This window comes from Vanessa cardui, chromosome 12 (genome assembly GCF_905220365.1).
Source record: "Vanessa cardui chromosome 12, ilVanCard2.1, whole genome shotgun sequence".
NCBI classification, from domain to species: Eukaryota; Metazoa; Arthropoda; class Insecta; order Lepidoptera; family Nymphalidae; genus Vanessa; species Vanessa cardui.
This window is the reverse complement of record NC_061134.1, coordinates 10,617,960-10,632,591: the sequence shown is the minus strand read 5'-3', so window position 1 is coordinate 10,632,591 and position 14,632 is coordinate 10,617,960. Positions and strand designations below refer to the sequence as shown.

The window sequence follows — 14,632 nt, the reverse complement described above, 5'->3', positions numbered from 1 at the left end:
ACGGGTACAAGTGTTTTTTTTTTTTATTGAATAAGTTGGCGGACGAGTATATGGGCCACCTGATGGTAAGTGTTCACCATCAACCATAGACAATGACGCTGTAAGAAATATTAACTATTCCTTACATCGTCAATGCGCCACCAACCTTACCACCATGAAAAATATGTTTATTTACATCACTTTAAAACCGTTAATATTATCAGTGTTTCTCAACCATGTTGTACATGTAATATACATAAATTCTTTCGAATCAATCTATCTACTAAAAAACCGCATCAAAATCCGTTATGTAATTTTAAAGAACTACGTATACATACGGACAGACAGCGGTAAGCGACTTTGTTTTATACTATGTAATGAAGGTATTATAACATACTTTTCATTTTCCTAAGTAAGCCTTATGGTATGTTTTTATAAACATTAGCCTTCATTATAAATTTTAACCATTTCATACACTATTTGAATAATAAATATGAAGGCAGTAAATAATTATGCAGATAACTGCATAAATATGATTACGACATGACTTATTACATGGACGACGATGAGAATGATAGTATTTCAGTTAATGTAAAAGGACGTACTTTGACACTTTTTTATTTTGCTAGAAAAACGTTATTTTGTATCAAACTCATACTTTAAACCAAGTTATTATATTTGTTATCATTTTAAAATAATAAATTATGTCTAAATGCTTTTAAAAAGAAATGGCATAAGTAGAATTGCAGCTTATCGCTAGTATTAATTATTTAATGAAATTATTGTGCTCCAATTTATTTTACAACCAGCCCACTGCCCAAAGGTTGCTTGGAAGAGATCGCTGTTGTAGCGATAGGCCGCCTGTTGCATTCCTGCATCTTACAATGTTAATCCATTGGTATAATGTAATATTAAGTCTTCAAATCCAATCAATTTTATTCAAGTAAACTTCACAATTAAGCGTTTTTGAATCGTACTACGTGCCTAAATTCAACAACCGTTTTGGAAAACAGCCTATAGCGAGAAGAAACGACAAGGACTTCGCACAGTTTCTCTTTTCATGTAAACAGATTTACAAAGCTGTTCTTTACAATAATTAGTGTCCTGTGATGGAAATCGAGCCTAACACAAGGCGTTTTTTATTTATTAATTTAGTCTTAATAATGTTTTTTAGTCAATTTGTGATTTACTAAATTGAGTATACCAAACTAAAGTTGGTGTAAAAAAGAATAAAAAAATATAATAAAAAATAAGCGACAAATATACGATTTATCTAAATGCATTCATATTACGTTCACAGACGTACTCCGCGTCTCGTGTCTACCGTAATCGACTTTGCACTCAGTTACCGACGCACTGACTAACTCTAAACACTGTCTGACTTCGAACTCTTTATAGTATTAGTTGAAATAACTATACATTGTTAAAGTTCCAGTCGGCTAATGGATCGCCTATGCTTAGAACGAACAACTTTTATGGATGAGTACAATTGAATTACAAAAGTCTAAAATAACTCGCAGTTTGTAATTGACGTTTTGCTTTGTTTTAAATCGATTAATTTATAATATACGATACGAACTTGATACGACTAGTCTTCTTTTAGTAAAAATACCTTTAAGGAATATAAAAATCGTGTCGATCGAATTTTGTTAATTGTAAATATAAATATATATCTCGATTTGTCATTGGGTATAGAGTTTATATTGTTTTAGAGCGGTGAAGGAAAACATCGTGAGGAAACCTGCATGTGTCTAATTTCATAGAAATTCTGCCACATTTGTATTCCACAAACCCGTATTGGAGTAGTGTGGTGAAATATGTTCCGAACCTTCTCCTAAAAAGGCCTTTTTACAGGCTGCTTTTGTAGAGTTTAAGCTGTTTATGAAAATATTTTCAGCAGTGCCCTTCTATAAGAACTCGTATAGTCTCGTATCTTACTGGTGGTATGTTGTAAATTACTTCCGGTGATACGCTATTTTGACGCGTGTATCCTTTAAATGTCATACGTATTACAGTTAATGTCGCTTGACACTTCCTGACATTTCACGACTTTTTGACTCTATAATAAGTAATAAATTGGATACGTCACCATTAGTAATTTAAATTTCTTTTTTAAGCGACTTCAAAAAAAGGAGTGTTCTCAATTCGACCGGTATATTTTTTTATCTAGTATAAAATACAGACCATCCGTAAGGTGCTTAAGAATTCGTTTTAAGACACATTTTATGCCCTAAAGAGCGAAAACCACCATTCCACTTAGACGTGTCATGATCTTTTCTTTTTTTATGTCGTCATAAGGCATTTCCTTTATAACAACAGTTAAGATCTACTTCTTCTAATCCGATAATACAAATTATCCTGTATGATAGGATAAAGCCATCTAGTCTATATACTGAATAATAACGATTTGTATCAATCAGATAATCATACCCGAAAAAAATCGCTGTAAAACGTCGGCAAAATATCTATGACATGTGTCATTATGGCAGCTGTACTCACTTGGCGAGTCAGCCAGTAGATCTCCATCGTCGTGCGCCGGTGATTTCACGGAGCCGGGCGACAGTTTGACGGGCGGGTGCGGTGAGGCCGTGGGCCCGGAGCCGACGCTGCCGGCGCTGCTCGTCGTGCCAGCGTTCGAATGAGATGTTGTGATCGTTATCTCCCCGTTCGATGCTGCCAGCCTGGGGAATAAAAGTTCGTTGAAAAAAGTTTTTATATAACAAATACTTCTCAAAAGACAACACATTGTATAAGGATATTCATCATAAATAAATGGCGATAAGCGTGGACTTTGTATTTCTTGATTTCTAGGCAGGATATATATATAAAAAAATCTTGTTTACTGACATACTAATGTTCTTTGATGAGCCTAATAGAACAAATACTATTTTGATTTGATCCCTGCAAGAGATTTTTTTTCCAGCATACACCGGAAGGAATAAGGAGTCCTAATTCACTAATCAGGACGGAAACAGAAGATTATACCATTATATTACTGTTACTGACAAAACTATACTGACATACTGACTATATTGACATAACTAATTTTGACCCAATTTTTTGACAGGTTAAAAACTAAGTTTTTTGTTATTATTTAGCTAGTTTTAATAGTCAATAAACTTCCTTTGGTTAAACTTCTTATATACTTTCTTGAAAAATCTAAATATTAACCAAAAAAATACCATTACATTTCTATACTTATATATAACAGATATTTAACTGAAGTGCAGAAATATCAAACAACATATAATTTCGAATTTCTTAAAAAAATTTCGCATAATTTTCGGTATTCATATTCTCCCTTTAAACATAACTGAGCTATGGAGCAACTTGTGTTGTGAGAGGAGTATAATAAGGAGGTTTTTGTTTAGCGCATCAATCAATCGATGTCGTGATTGCCTCAAACGCACGCGTGACGTCGTGGAATCCTACCGTGTCAAAAACACTACCGTCAGCTACTCATTTAACGCAATACAGCAATACATATGTATATAAGAGCAAGAGAATGATAACAGATGAAATTAATCTGCTGATTGTTGTTGCTACAAGAGCCTGTAAATTTCCTTCCTGCTCTCCTTAATGCGGATTGGTAGCATACACATGTGGCAGAATTTCTATGAAATTAGACACATGCAGGTTTCCTCACGATGTTTTCCTTCACCGCCGAGCTCGTGATGGTTTATGAACAGAAATTAAGCTCATGAAAATTCAGTGGTGTATGCCTAGGTTTGAACCCGCCATTATCGGTCGAAACTCACGCGTTCTTAGCACTGGGTCATCTCGGCGCTTAATTTAAATTCAAAATATCTACCTAATTGATTAATTTAATAGAAAATTAATCAATTAAGTTTATATTTTGTGCAAGCATAAACACGTTTCGTTTAATTAAAAAACGACGATGAACTATTCAAAATACTAAGTAACTTAAGTCATGTAACTATTGATGATTACGGGAATTTTAATGATGAAAAAGTTTAAAAATATTACTAAATACGTCGTTGGTGAGTTTTTAGTAAAAAATCGAATGTACGACCTTTCCGCGCAGATGTTTCCCCGACTGTAATAATTTCTATCTATAAACGTAACAACTTCTTATAAGTGATATGTATTTTTTATAATTCCCCGAACAATACACTACGTTATGGTATATTTTATTGATAAATATAAATTTCTCAAATATTCCTCAAGAAATTATAAAGTAACAAAACTATTTAAAGTATATTAAACGCTCTAGATAGCTTTTTTTAGTATGTGCGTTTTCATTAAAGGTAGGTACTAGTGACAACTTATTACGTCCTCATGAGGGTCGGTATTATCTTAATATTTCATAAACAATTGTAATAAGTACTAATATTATATAATTTTATTTACTTATATACTGACCACAATATGAGACAGGTCAAATCACAAGCTAAAGGTTTTTACCTAGTTTAATTAGATACATACACAGAGATTGTCAAGTATTTTGGAAAAAACACATCTTTTTATGACATAGGTCGAGTAAATACTTGTTGACTTTCTGACCGGATATACATTATGCATATATAATTGTATTTGGCTAACATATTTTTATATTTTAAATGTGGATAAAAGTACCTTGCTCGAATCGGTGGTATCTTCACTTAATATAGTTTGTAAAATGACAATTCAAAAATACATTTTGATTTTATTGCCAAGGTAGCATGAGACACAATTTTTTTTTAACTACTTACCCTTAAACAAAATTTGTAGATAAAATCTTAATTCTACATAAGAAACATTGTGTACGTTCATTAATATTAATTTATACACTTAACGCCGTTTCACCGAATGCTATAATATATTATCTTAAACAGAAGTCATAAAAATGTCGATATCATTATTTTTCCTTAACAACAAAATTAATTACTTTTATCAGCTTCTCACGAATGACGAAAGTTAAGATGTTAGAGTGCAGTGGACTGCCAGTTTCGTAGGTTCAAATCTGTATGTTTTTTTCTAATTAAATCTGTTCAATTTTGTAAATGAATTCTCAGTTTAGTTAGAAGATTGGCATTAAGTGATGGTGACGCAATGGTATCTGATTGCCGTCTTTAATGCTGGCCGCCGTACATTAGGACATTACAAAAAAGTCTTTATAACCTAATTAAAAATAATTGTTACATATGTTATTCATAAAAACCTATCCCGTTTAATCATTTACATTTATGTTGCTTTGAGAAATCATCTTAGCGTAACTGTTTTTTTTTTTTTTTAATAACTAGTTTATGCTTTGAGGTTAAACATTGACATTTTATTTTTATAAGTTAGAATGAAATTGATATATATTATATTAATGTTATGTATTTTAGCGACGATAAATATTTCCAATGCGATCTTAATGAGATAAAATGTAATGAAACAAAAATTCAAACCTCACTAAAATTAGCTTCCACAAGAAAAGATAAAAAATGCATGCGTTTTAATTATAAAGGCAACATTGTTGCAAGTGTGCAACTTGAAGCATAATTTTAAGTCTAAACTTAAAGCGGCTTAAAGCGCTTCACACACGATGCTAATATTATAAAAAAAAATCTATTGTGTTTTCCTAATTTTTTTTTTTAAATTAAGCACTAATTTTAGGCCGTGGTATGACTTCCGAGCATCCAGTTTAACAGGCATTTTATTCAACAATGAATAAAATAAAAAAAATCAAAATACAAGTACTAGTACAAAGAAAAGGCAAGAAGCTCAGGAAGGAGTTAGACTTTTTCAACATTTAAAAATACAGTCATGTTAGTTAATTACAATTATATGTAATAAATGTATGTACATTATATATAGGTTCTGGGATTTTAAGATACGATAGTATATGAAATAATATTTAGTCTTCATATATCTTTAATATTAATTTAGTATCTATACTAAATTACGTATTTTAATGCGAATGAAACAAAAATTAAATTTGATTAAATTTCAGAAGGCTGTAAGTGAAACTAGAATATAATAAGCCATTTAATTTCTTTTCTCAAGTGAGAAATAGTGTAAGAGTCAAAAGAATTCTTGTTAAATAAAATTGCATTTCGAAAGATATTTAATCTTAAGATAAAAAATTAAACATATCGTGTGTGACGTGCTTAATTATAAAATAATCACAATAGTGAAACACTGTCTCATTTTAAAGGAAGGTTTTTAAAACGGTTCAAGTCCCTCTGACAACAATAGTGTTGTAAGTTGGTCGCGAGCGGTGAGGCGATGTTTAAATGAGGCGCGTTTCATTAAGTGCGTCGTTGCATTAGTGGTAATTGCGGGCTAATTAGGGCCTCATCCGTTGCATTGCACACAACAAATACGACTGACTTTTAATGTTGATATGCAATCGCATAGTGCACGCTTTGTCGATGTATTTAATTTAATCCATTTTATAATTCAGTTTTGTTATATTATAGTGTGATAAACATCGAGAGATTACTTTGTGCGCGTTAAAAAACTTCGAAGCCGAATATAAGTGCAAACAATATCATATGTAACGTTTCAATTTTTTTTTCTTGCAAAATCATGTCACTGACACACTTGAATGAGTTCTTATTTATTAAAAATTTTAAGCGTAGGTAAGTTTAAAAAATAATGTAATAGAAAACTATTAAATCTACTTCATAAGCTTCGTAAATGAAAATATTTATGAAAAAATTAATATGTAATATTCTATAAAAGTAATTTACTAAACTCACTCATGTTGGGTATAATGCACATTTATTTAACGAACCAATTTCCTTGCCACACACGTCTCCACTAGAATAAAACCACACACACACATCAAACCCCACACACTCGACTAACTCACACAACTATGCGAACATTAATTGTTCCTTCAATTTATCAACGCGTTGGATTCTCGACGAAACTACGCCTTTTGGAGATAATTATTTTGAAAATAACAGTTTTGGTGCAAAAATTACAATCTCTTGACATACACGACCTCTTTTGTGATAGTAAAATCGTTGAGAGTTTTTTGTTGCAGGTAAAAATAACCTCTTTACATGAAAATTCAATAAAATTGTCGGTTTTTATGGAAAACGGAAACTTGTAGGAAATTTTCTGAATAAGATATTTTGATAGAGTTTTTTAGATAGCGCCTTTGCATTTGTTTTTGCGATTTGATTCGTTTAAAATTTAGAAGAAAACTACAATAAAACAGAAAAAGAAAACAATTGTAATACCGGGCAAAAAAATATTCATAGATCTGTTCAGCCAAGTTATTAGCATTATCATTTGCAATTATAAGATTGACATATGTTTTATACTTAAATAGTGGGGGTTCAAATCCAGGATATAGCCAATAATTGAGTAGCTTAATTCATATTGTTCTCTGAAGGATAACACTCTTTTATGCATTTCTGCAACATTACCCACTATTCCGCAGTGGTGCAGAGTGGTGAAGCAAGCTCTTAAATACTTAAGAGGTTATGCTCAGCTGTAGGTTTTAAACCAACTGTGTCTTGTTAATAACGAATATTAGCTGCTAATTTCATACAATAATGGTACCAATAAAAACTCTGTTAGTTTTCTTAACATTAAAACTCTATTGATATTCATAACGTGTATTAATGTTTACCTTTTCTTGTATGTGCATTGTTAGCGATTATTAGTATTCAAAGTGACGGCTACAATTAAGAAGTTGTATTACGGCCTGTAATTAATGACATTTTATTGAAACGAAATCTACATAAAAAAAAAATGTAACTAGTTTCGATAGGCACGATTGTTTTTACGATGACATTGAGATGTGTTTCCGGTTTTTTGGTATGAAGTATCTATTGCCGCTTCTTAGGTAAGATGATGTCGTTTTCCGTAAGGGTTATGACGGATTATTATAATCGCGATAGTTTGTGAGGATAGATATATGTATATTTGTTACTCTTTCACGATAACACTACTGGACCGATTTGATTAATATTTTACAATAATAGAGAATGTACAACAGAATAACACGTAGGTTACAATTTAAAATGATTTTATATAATTTGGCCATAATGTACATATAAAGTACCCGTGCGAAGCCGGGTCGCTAGTACTATTATAATAATAGAAATAATACATTTATTTTATTAACGAAACATCTCGTGATATCATTTTGTTTCTTATCATTTCTTGCAAGACTCTAGATTAAAAAGCTTATTTATTATCTGTGATTAGATTAATTTTTGTTTGATTTTTTTTTCTTTTTATGTTAGTATTGATACGTTAACTTCTCAACTGAATCGATTCGAAAATGTATTCTTGGAAAATAGTTTAAAAGTCTAAGCCTTATCTTTAAGATTTAATACTAAGGCTACACAAAGTTATGTTATATATTATGTAGTATATCATGTAAATTAATTACTATGAAAATATTTTAATAAGAAAGGGTAATTTCTCTAATTGTCTAATTAATATAAATAAATTTAATGGTATATCGAATCAAAAATTGGCAACACACCCCGTGTTGCTATGTCAAGCAATAAAGCGCATTAAAACGGCTTTTAACGTTTATAACGCAATAATTACAAGCGCCTTAAGCTATCTGTTCGTTTATACGAAATTCTTCTCATATTTAAAATACTCGTTTAAGATCGTAACACACCAAGCTGAATTGATTATTTTTCTTAAAGAAATGTCCGAAGCGTTCTTAGTCTAAAATATATGACAGAATTAAAAACCTTTTTTGAGCAATGCGTTACGTATAAAACGTTGCAGCATATATTGATATAGTAATGTGATAATGTTTAATAAATCCAAACCAACTCAACGGATCTACATTAAATTTTACAAAGTCTTAACATTATAGTCTGGTACAGCAAATATGTTACTTTTTAAACCTAGCTGAGTATCCCCCCCCTCGTAACCGGGGGCGACTAAACGAAACTGTGACTACACGATTACAATAATCTCGTATTAGTCACAGTCAGCTGTCAGAATTATATACAGCGTGAATATATTTTTTAAACAAATAAGCATTTAAGCAACATGACAGGATAATTTTGTTTTTTCAAAGGTTATCTTAATTATAATTAGCGTGGTTTTCCGATTGTTTCACACGTTGTAACTCCCATCGTATAATTTGGAGATAAAAACATGTACAATGTCTATATAGGGTGAAATATACGTACGAATTCTCGCTCTGGAACGCAGGCTTTTTATTACTTAAAATCATTATTTACATGATTATTCGGACGAATGCTTGTAGTCTTGACACTTTTATCATCAGCCAAATATTGGTGTTAGTAGACGTGATAACAGGACGTATATTTTAGCGGCAATGCTTATAGATGTTTGTAAAGAGACAGACAGTACCTGCGCCCTTGTCGTGCTAATACACCAGGAATAACAAATATACTAATTTTGGTTACCAATGACGGTTCATGTCTTTTATGCCCATTATTATATAAGCCACAGCACGACAGCAACACTTGGAATATTATAATATTCGACGGCAAAATTTGGCTCTTAATCATTACTTAAAAAAATAATAATAGTAAATATTGTGTCTATTGCATAATTATATATAAATGCTTAATGTTTAATTAATTAACAACACTACTTTTGCTGATGCTAGTTATATATTCAAATATATAAAGTTACACTAATATGCTAATAATTATTATCTAAGTAATCGCTAGCGATAAATAAATAAGAATGATAATGTGTTTTAATATTAGAAATACTTTATAACATTTCTAGGAATTAACAAGTACAAACAATGTCAACTTATTATGTGATTTAATTATATGTATATCTGTTCAATCACGAAGGTGCGTCGTTTTAATGTTAAATAAACTATCGACGTGCGTTAATATATAAAATAATTTGTAAGCAACAACAATAGCCTGTCAATTTCCCATTGCTGGGCAAAAGCCTCCTCTGCCTTTTGAAGAGAAGGATTGGAACATGGAATACACATGTAGCAGAATTTCTATGAAATTAGCCAAATGCAGGATTCCTCACGATATTTGCCTTCACCACCCAGTACGAGATGAATTATAAAGACAAATTAAGCAAATTAATATTCAGTGGTGCTTGCCCGGATTTGAACCCGTAATCATCGGTTAAAATGCTCGCGTTTTAAGCACTAGGAAATCTCAGCTCAAATTAATTTACGTGACTAATTTATATGTATTCTTAAATTAATAATTTTAGACATACTAAGACATATTGAAAGTATTAGTCATACATACTAATGCACATCGATAATTTGTCCTGGAAGAGCCAGTGAATAGATCCATACGGTGTACGCAACGATTAAAAACAATTTAACGTATCGTATGTTTCCAAGTATAATTTTATTCAAATTCGGCCTCGGAAGTAAAACGTATTCTTACTAAAAAAAAATCGTTACGCCCGTATTTCACAATGATTCAACATTATAATGTAACTTTAATAGACGTCAAATGACATACAATATTTATCTAGATTGTAGGCCAACAGAAATGAGGTATTAAACTTAATTATAGATGCGAGAATTAATGCTTCCAGCCAGTAATTATGAGGTCGCATTAACTTAATGTCTTTGAAGTACCTACGCGCACACATATAAATTCACTTAATGGATGCACGGTACAATCGAATAGTAAAATCTTGTACATAATTTCATTGTTACATTAGCGTGTTAGGAATCAAATAAGCCGTTTGAAATGTTTACGAGTAATTTTTGAATATTAATTATTTTAATTTAAATTATGTTTCATTATTTCAATATTTATTTTAGTTTTTACGATATCAACTTAAGAAAATGACATTATAAATAGATTATTTTTTAATTTACTGTACTTAAGCATACAAGGAAAACTATTATTTTTATAATTAAATTAATTGTGTTCATGTTGAATCTATTACATGGATAATTATGGCGTAATGCGTCATGTACATTAAGACGAACTAAAAACTTTTTGTATATATGTTATTTGATATAGGTATAAACTGTATGTTAAAAAACACGTTTGTATGTGTTACAGATTATAATATATACATTGTCCTTGAGACGAACGTACTAGCTGCATTATGTTGCTGCCACACTACTGTTACAAAGTTTATTTTTATATATCTTAGTTGAGACTTCGTCAAAAATGCTAGAAAATATTATCATGTAATATAATGTTAACGACATATAATAATTAAAAGTAAATTAATGTCATGTATTATCTTTTCAAATGTGTCTAATTGTATTCGTAGTAAAATTATATAAATAAATAAGAAACCTCATTGATGTATGGTTTTTTGAGCATTAATTGGAAATTAATTTACTTTTAATTATTATATTTCACTCCCCCCCTTTCTCAAGACAGACAGACAATATGTAATTGTTTAAATAGTTTGACAGTTATTATACAAAACTTCCGAAAATCGATTCAAACTGATAAATTGTTACTCGACAATTTTACAATGCTGTCAATAGTCTTGAAGCATCTAACATATGTTAGTATATGTAGTACTTAATGACAACGCTGTCAATAGTATGGAATCTGGAAGCATCTAACATATGTTAGTATTTGTACTTAATGTTTTAAAACATTTTTATAAGTAGTGTGGCAGCAGCATTACCAAGCACCGCATCGTAAACTCTAATATATTCAAACGCGATATCGCATAGGATCTATTTATCACTATTACTCGGATTAGACGCGTCACGGGCGCTAAGGTAATTATACGCTGGAATACTTAATGCCTTGAGCGTACCTAATTATATGTTCACATACAAACCTACGTCAAACATATTGCGAATGTCCGTTTACGTCAATAACTCTTTTTTCATACACTCATCTGTATGAGTGAGAGTGAGAATGTGTGAGTGAGTATATATGAATTATTTTGGTTTGAGTGATCTCCAATTAGAGATTAGCAGTAACATTTTCGTAAGTTTTAATTCGAAGCTGACAAAAGACAGTCGTGAAAAACGCTAACAGTTTCCACGCACCCGTTCGCGTTTTAGGGATTGGTTATCGTATTTATTTATTTTATTTATTTAAATACTTTATTGTACACCACAAATTAAACAGATTAGTCTTATAGTAAGTATACATAAAGAAAAGATGGTACAACCGGCGGTCTTATCACTTTAAAGCGATTTCTTCCAGACAACCGAGGTGATATGGAATAGTATTGTAGTATCGTATTGTGTTAGGCAAGAAAAGTAATTTCTTTCTTTTTTCTTTCTTGGAGTTCAAGTTTGCTTCATATCAAATTTCATCAAATTCGGATCAGTGGTTTGGCATTGGCGACAGACAAGACTTACTTTCACATTTATAATATAAGTAAAGAAATATAGATAAGGAAACTTTCTCGTATTGGACGTTACATTAACCCAACGCCCTTTGACGCAATCTAAGAAAAACAACTGGGTATTTCAATAACAATACAATTAAGAAACTTATAAATATAATATCGAACTAATCTTACGTATAAGTTTGGCTATTTTCGTCATTATGGGAATAAGGCGTCACGGATTCTTAATTTACGAGTTCAATTATTATATTGATACTTTTCATTATGCAATATAAATGTACACACGTATCGCAAACTTTGACTGCAACGGTAAACTACGATATCTTGTAGTGATTATCTGGCTTGATCTAAATTCGATATTGGTGGAAACTTAGGTCTCTTAAAATATTCCGTATCGCAATCTGTTTTTCTTGACCGCGCATGTGTTCTGTACTTTATTACTGATGAGTAATGAAACTTTCTACGTTCGCATTAATGCAATCCTAAACCAATGAACAATTTTTTGGCTCAATAATCTGTGCCCTCTTGGCATAAATAAAAGCCAAATTAAAAAAAAACAACGAATTTTTTTTCAAGTCGTATTGATTTGTTGTGCAGGTTCTGAAAAGTTTTTAGCTTAATAAAATCAAGTACTTTTCTATGATAGTTTGGACTTATTTAACCCGTACTTAATAAATAAACACTTGTGAAAATCAAGATGTCGTAAACGACAGCCGTATTTTAATTTTTCCGCGCGGGCAACACCAGAAAATTGTTCACGAGGTTCTCGAACGACGTTATGTAATTATAACAACGCTGTGTTGGAACATCCTGTCCATAATTAGCATAAAATATCTCATTAAGGTAGATTATAGATGTGTGCTGGATTTTCCTCGTTATAAATGTTTAATATAAGATACTTGAGGACGTTTTTGATATATATATGCTATAGATAATGAAGTACTTTTGACGGATTCCGGCTACCGTCATTGTCATCGGAGAATTGTAGATAATCTTGTAGTTCGTAGTGTGTATACAACAATGGTATACCTGTGTTTCGACGGAGCAATCGCAAGAGTACCGGCGAAGAGCTACGCGTTATTCGAGGCAAAACTGCTAAATAGAACTCTTGAAGAAATCTACTACTATGTTGATATATTAGGTACTGCCCACTTATGATATATCTAATAAGCTGAAATTCTTAGTACTGTTCCATTATAGTTTGAAGCGTGAGCTAGTATAACTACTGGTACATGAAACAAAACATCTTAGCTCCCAATGTTGGAAATTGGGAATTGGTGACACATTGGCCATGTGATAATGTCTATTAGCATTGGTGACCAATTACTGCTTATATGCCACTATTGATAATTTTATTAATGTTCTATCGCTTGTAAGTGTTATTATTAACTTGAAGTTTGTACGGAATAAAGTTTAAACTAGATTATTTTTAGATATTAGAGTATCCTCCTATATTGTATAATTTTATATCAAATATAAATATATACTTTATTGAAACAAGCTCAAACAAGCGGGTCTAAATGACGTCATATAAGGTTGTATTAAATGTAATATTACAACCGGTAGAAAGTAGAATGTGGGGACCAAACTTTGTAAGAAGTGTAAAGAATTTCAAAAAGTGCTATTCTTTACAAAAAAATATTACAGGTAAGTTAATAAAATACAATTAAAATATATCCCAGAAATTGAACCCCATACATAGTTCTTGTATTGAGTGATATGCTTTATTTTTTATCATGAGTTATTTATTTATTAATTGGCAGTGTTAAAAATATCTGCGGAATCTTATTATAGACTTAATACGTTGCCCCAGGAAGAATGTATTGACTTTGCGGAATCGGAAACTAGTTAAGACCTTATTTAAAAAAAATACGTCATACGTTTTTCGTGTACGAGTTAATTATATAAATATTATATGGATTCAATTATGAATCTTAGTTTAATATTTTAAACAATTACTTCAAGTATTGCCTATAATGATAACTTTAATGAAGGTTTCATTGTTTTATATTTGTATTAACGACCCGTCCCGGCTTCGCACGACTGCAATAATTAGACATCACAGTGGAAACTTCTAAAATCATCATTGTTTCTTTACTAAATTTTCCATGTATTATTTATAAAATCATTCTTCTCGAAAAACTCTATTTATTTAAAAAAACATAAAAATCTTTTGCGTAATTTTAAAGCTTTAAGCATACATAGGGATATAGAGACAGATAAAGTGACTTTGTTTTATACTATGCAGTGATATTGATATATTTATGAACAAAATATTCAAAGAGTTATAAATGTAACACCTATGTATTATCTATATAAACAAAACAATATCAAGTCATCCTTGCGTTCTTAATTTCATAATTATCATTATTCCACATAACGAATGCTATTATACAATTCATTTCAAAACACTTTAATCATATCGAAATACAATTTT

General features: G+C 30.9%; 1 protein-coding gene across 8 annotated transcripts in view; it reads right to left on the bottom strand.

Annotated features, from left to right (window-relative positions):
• LOC124534345 (POU domain, class 6, transcription factor 2) overlaps nt 1-14,632 on the bottom strand; it is a 151,610-nt gene that overhangs the window by 16,788 nt on the left and 120,190 nt on the right. For all 8 annotated transcript variants that reach the window (XM_047110125.1, XM_047110132.1, XM_047110129.1 and 5 more), the window contains one exon: nt 2,479-2,660. In XM_047110125.1, the coding sequence (XP_046966081.1) occupies nt 2,479-2,660 (182 nt within the window). The remainder of the gene's footprint in view (nt 1-2,478; nt 2,661-14,632) is intronic.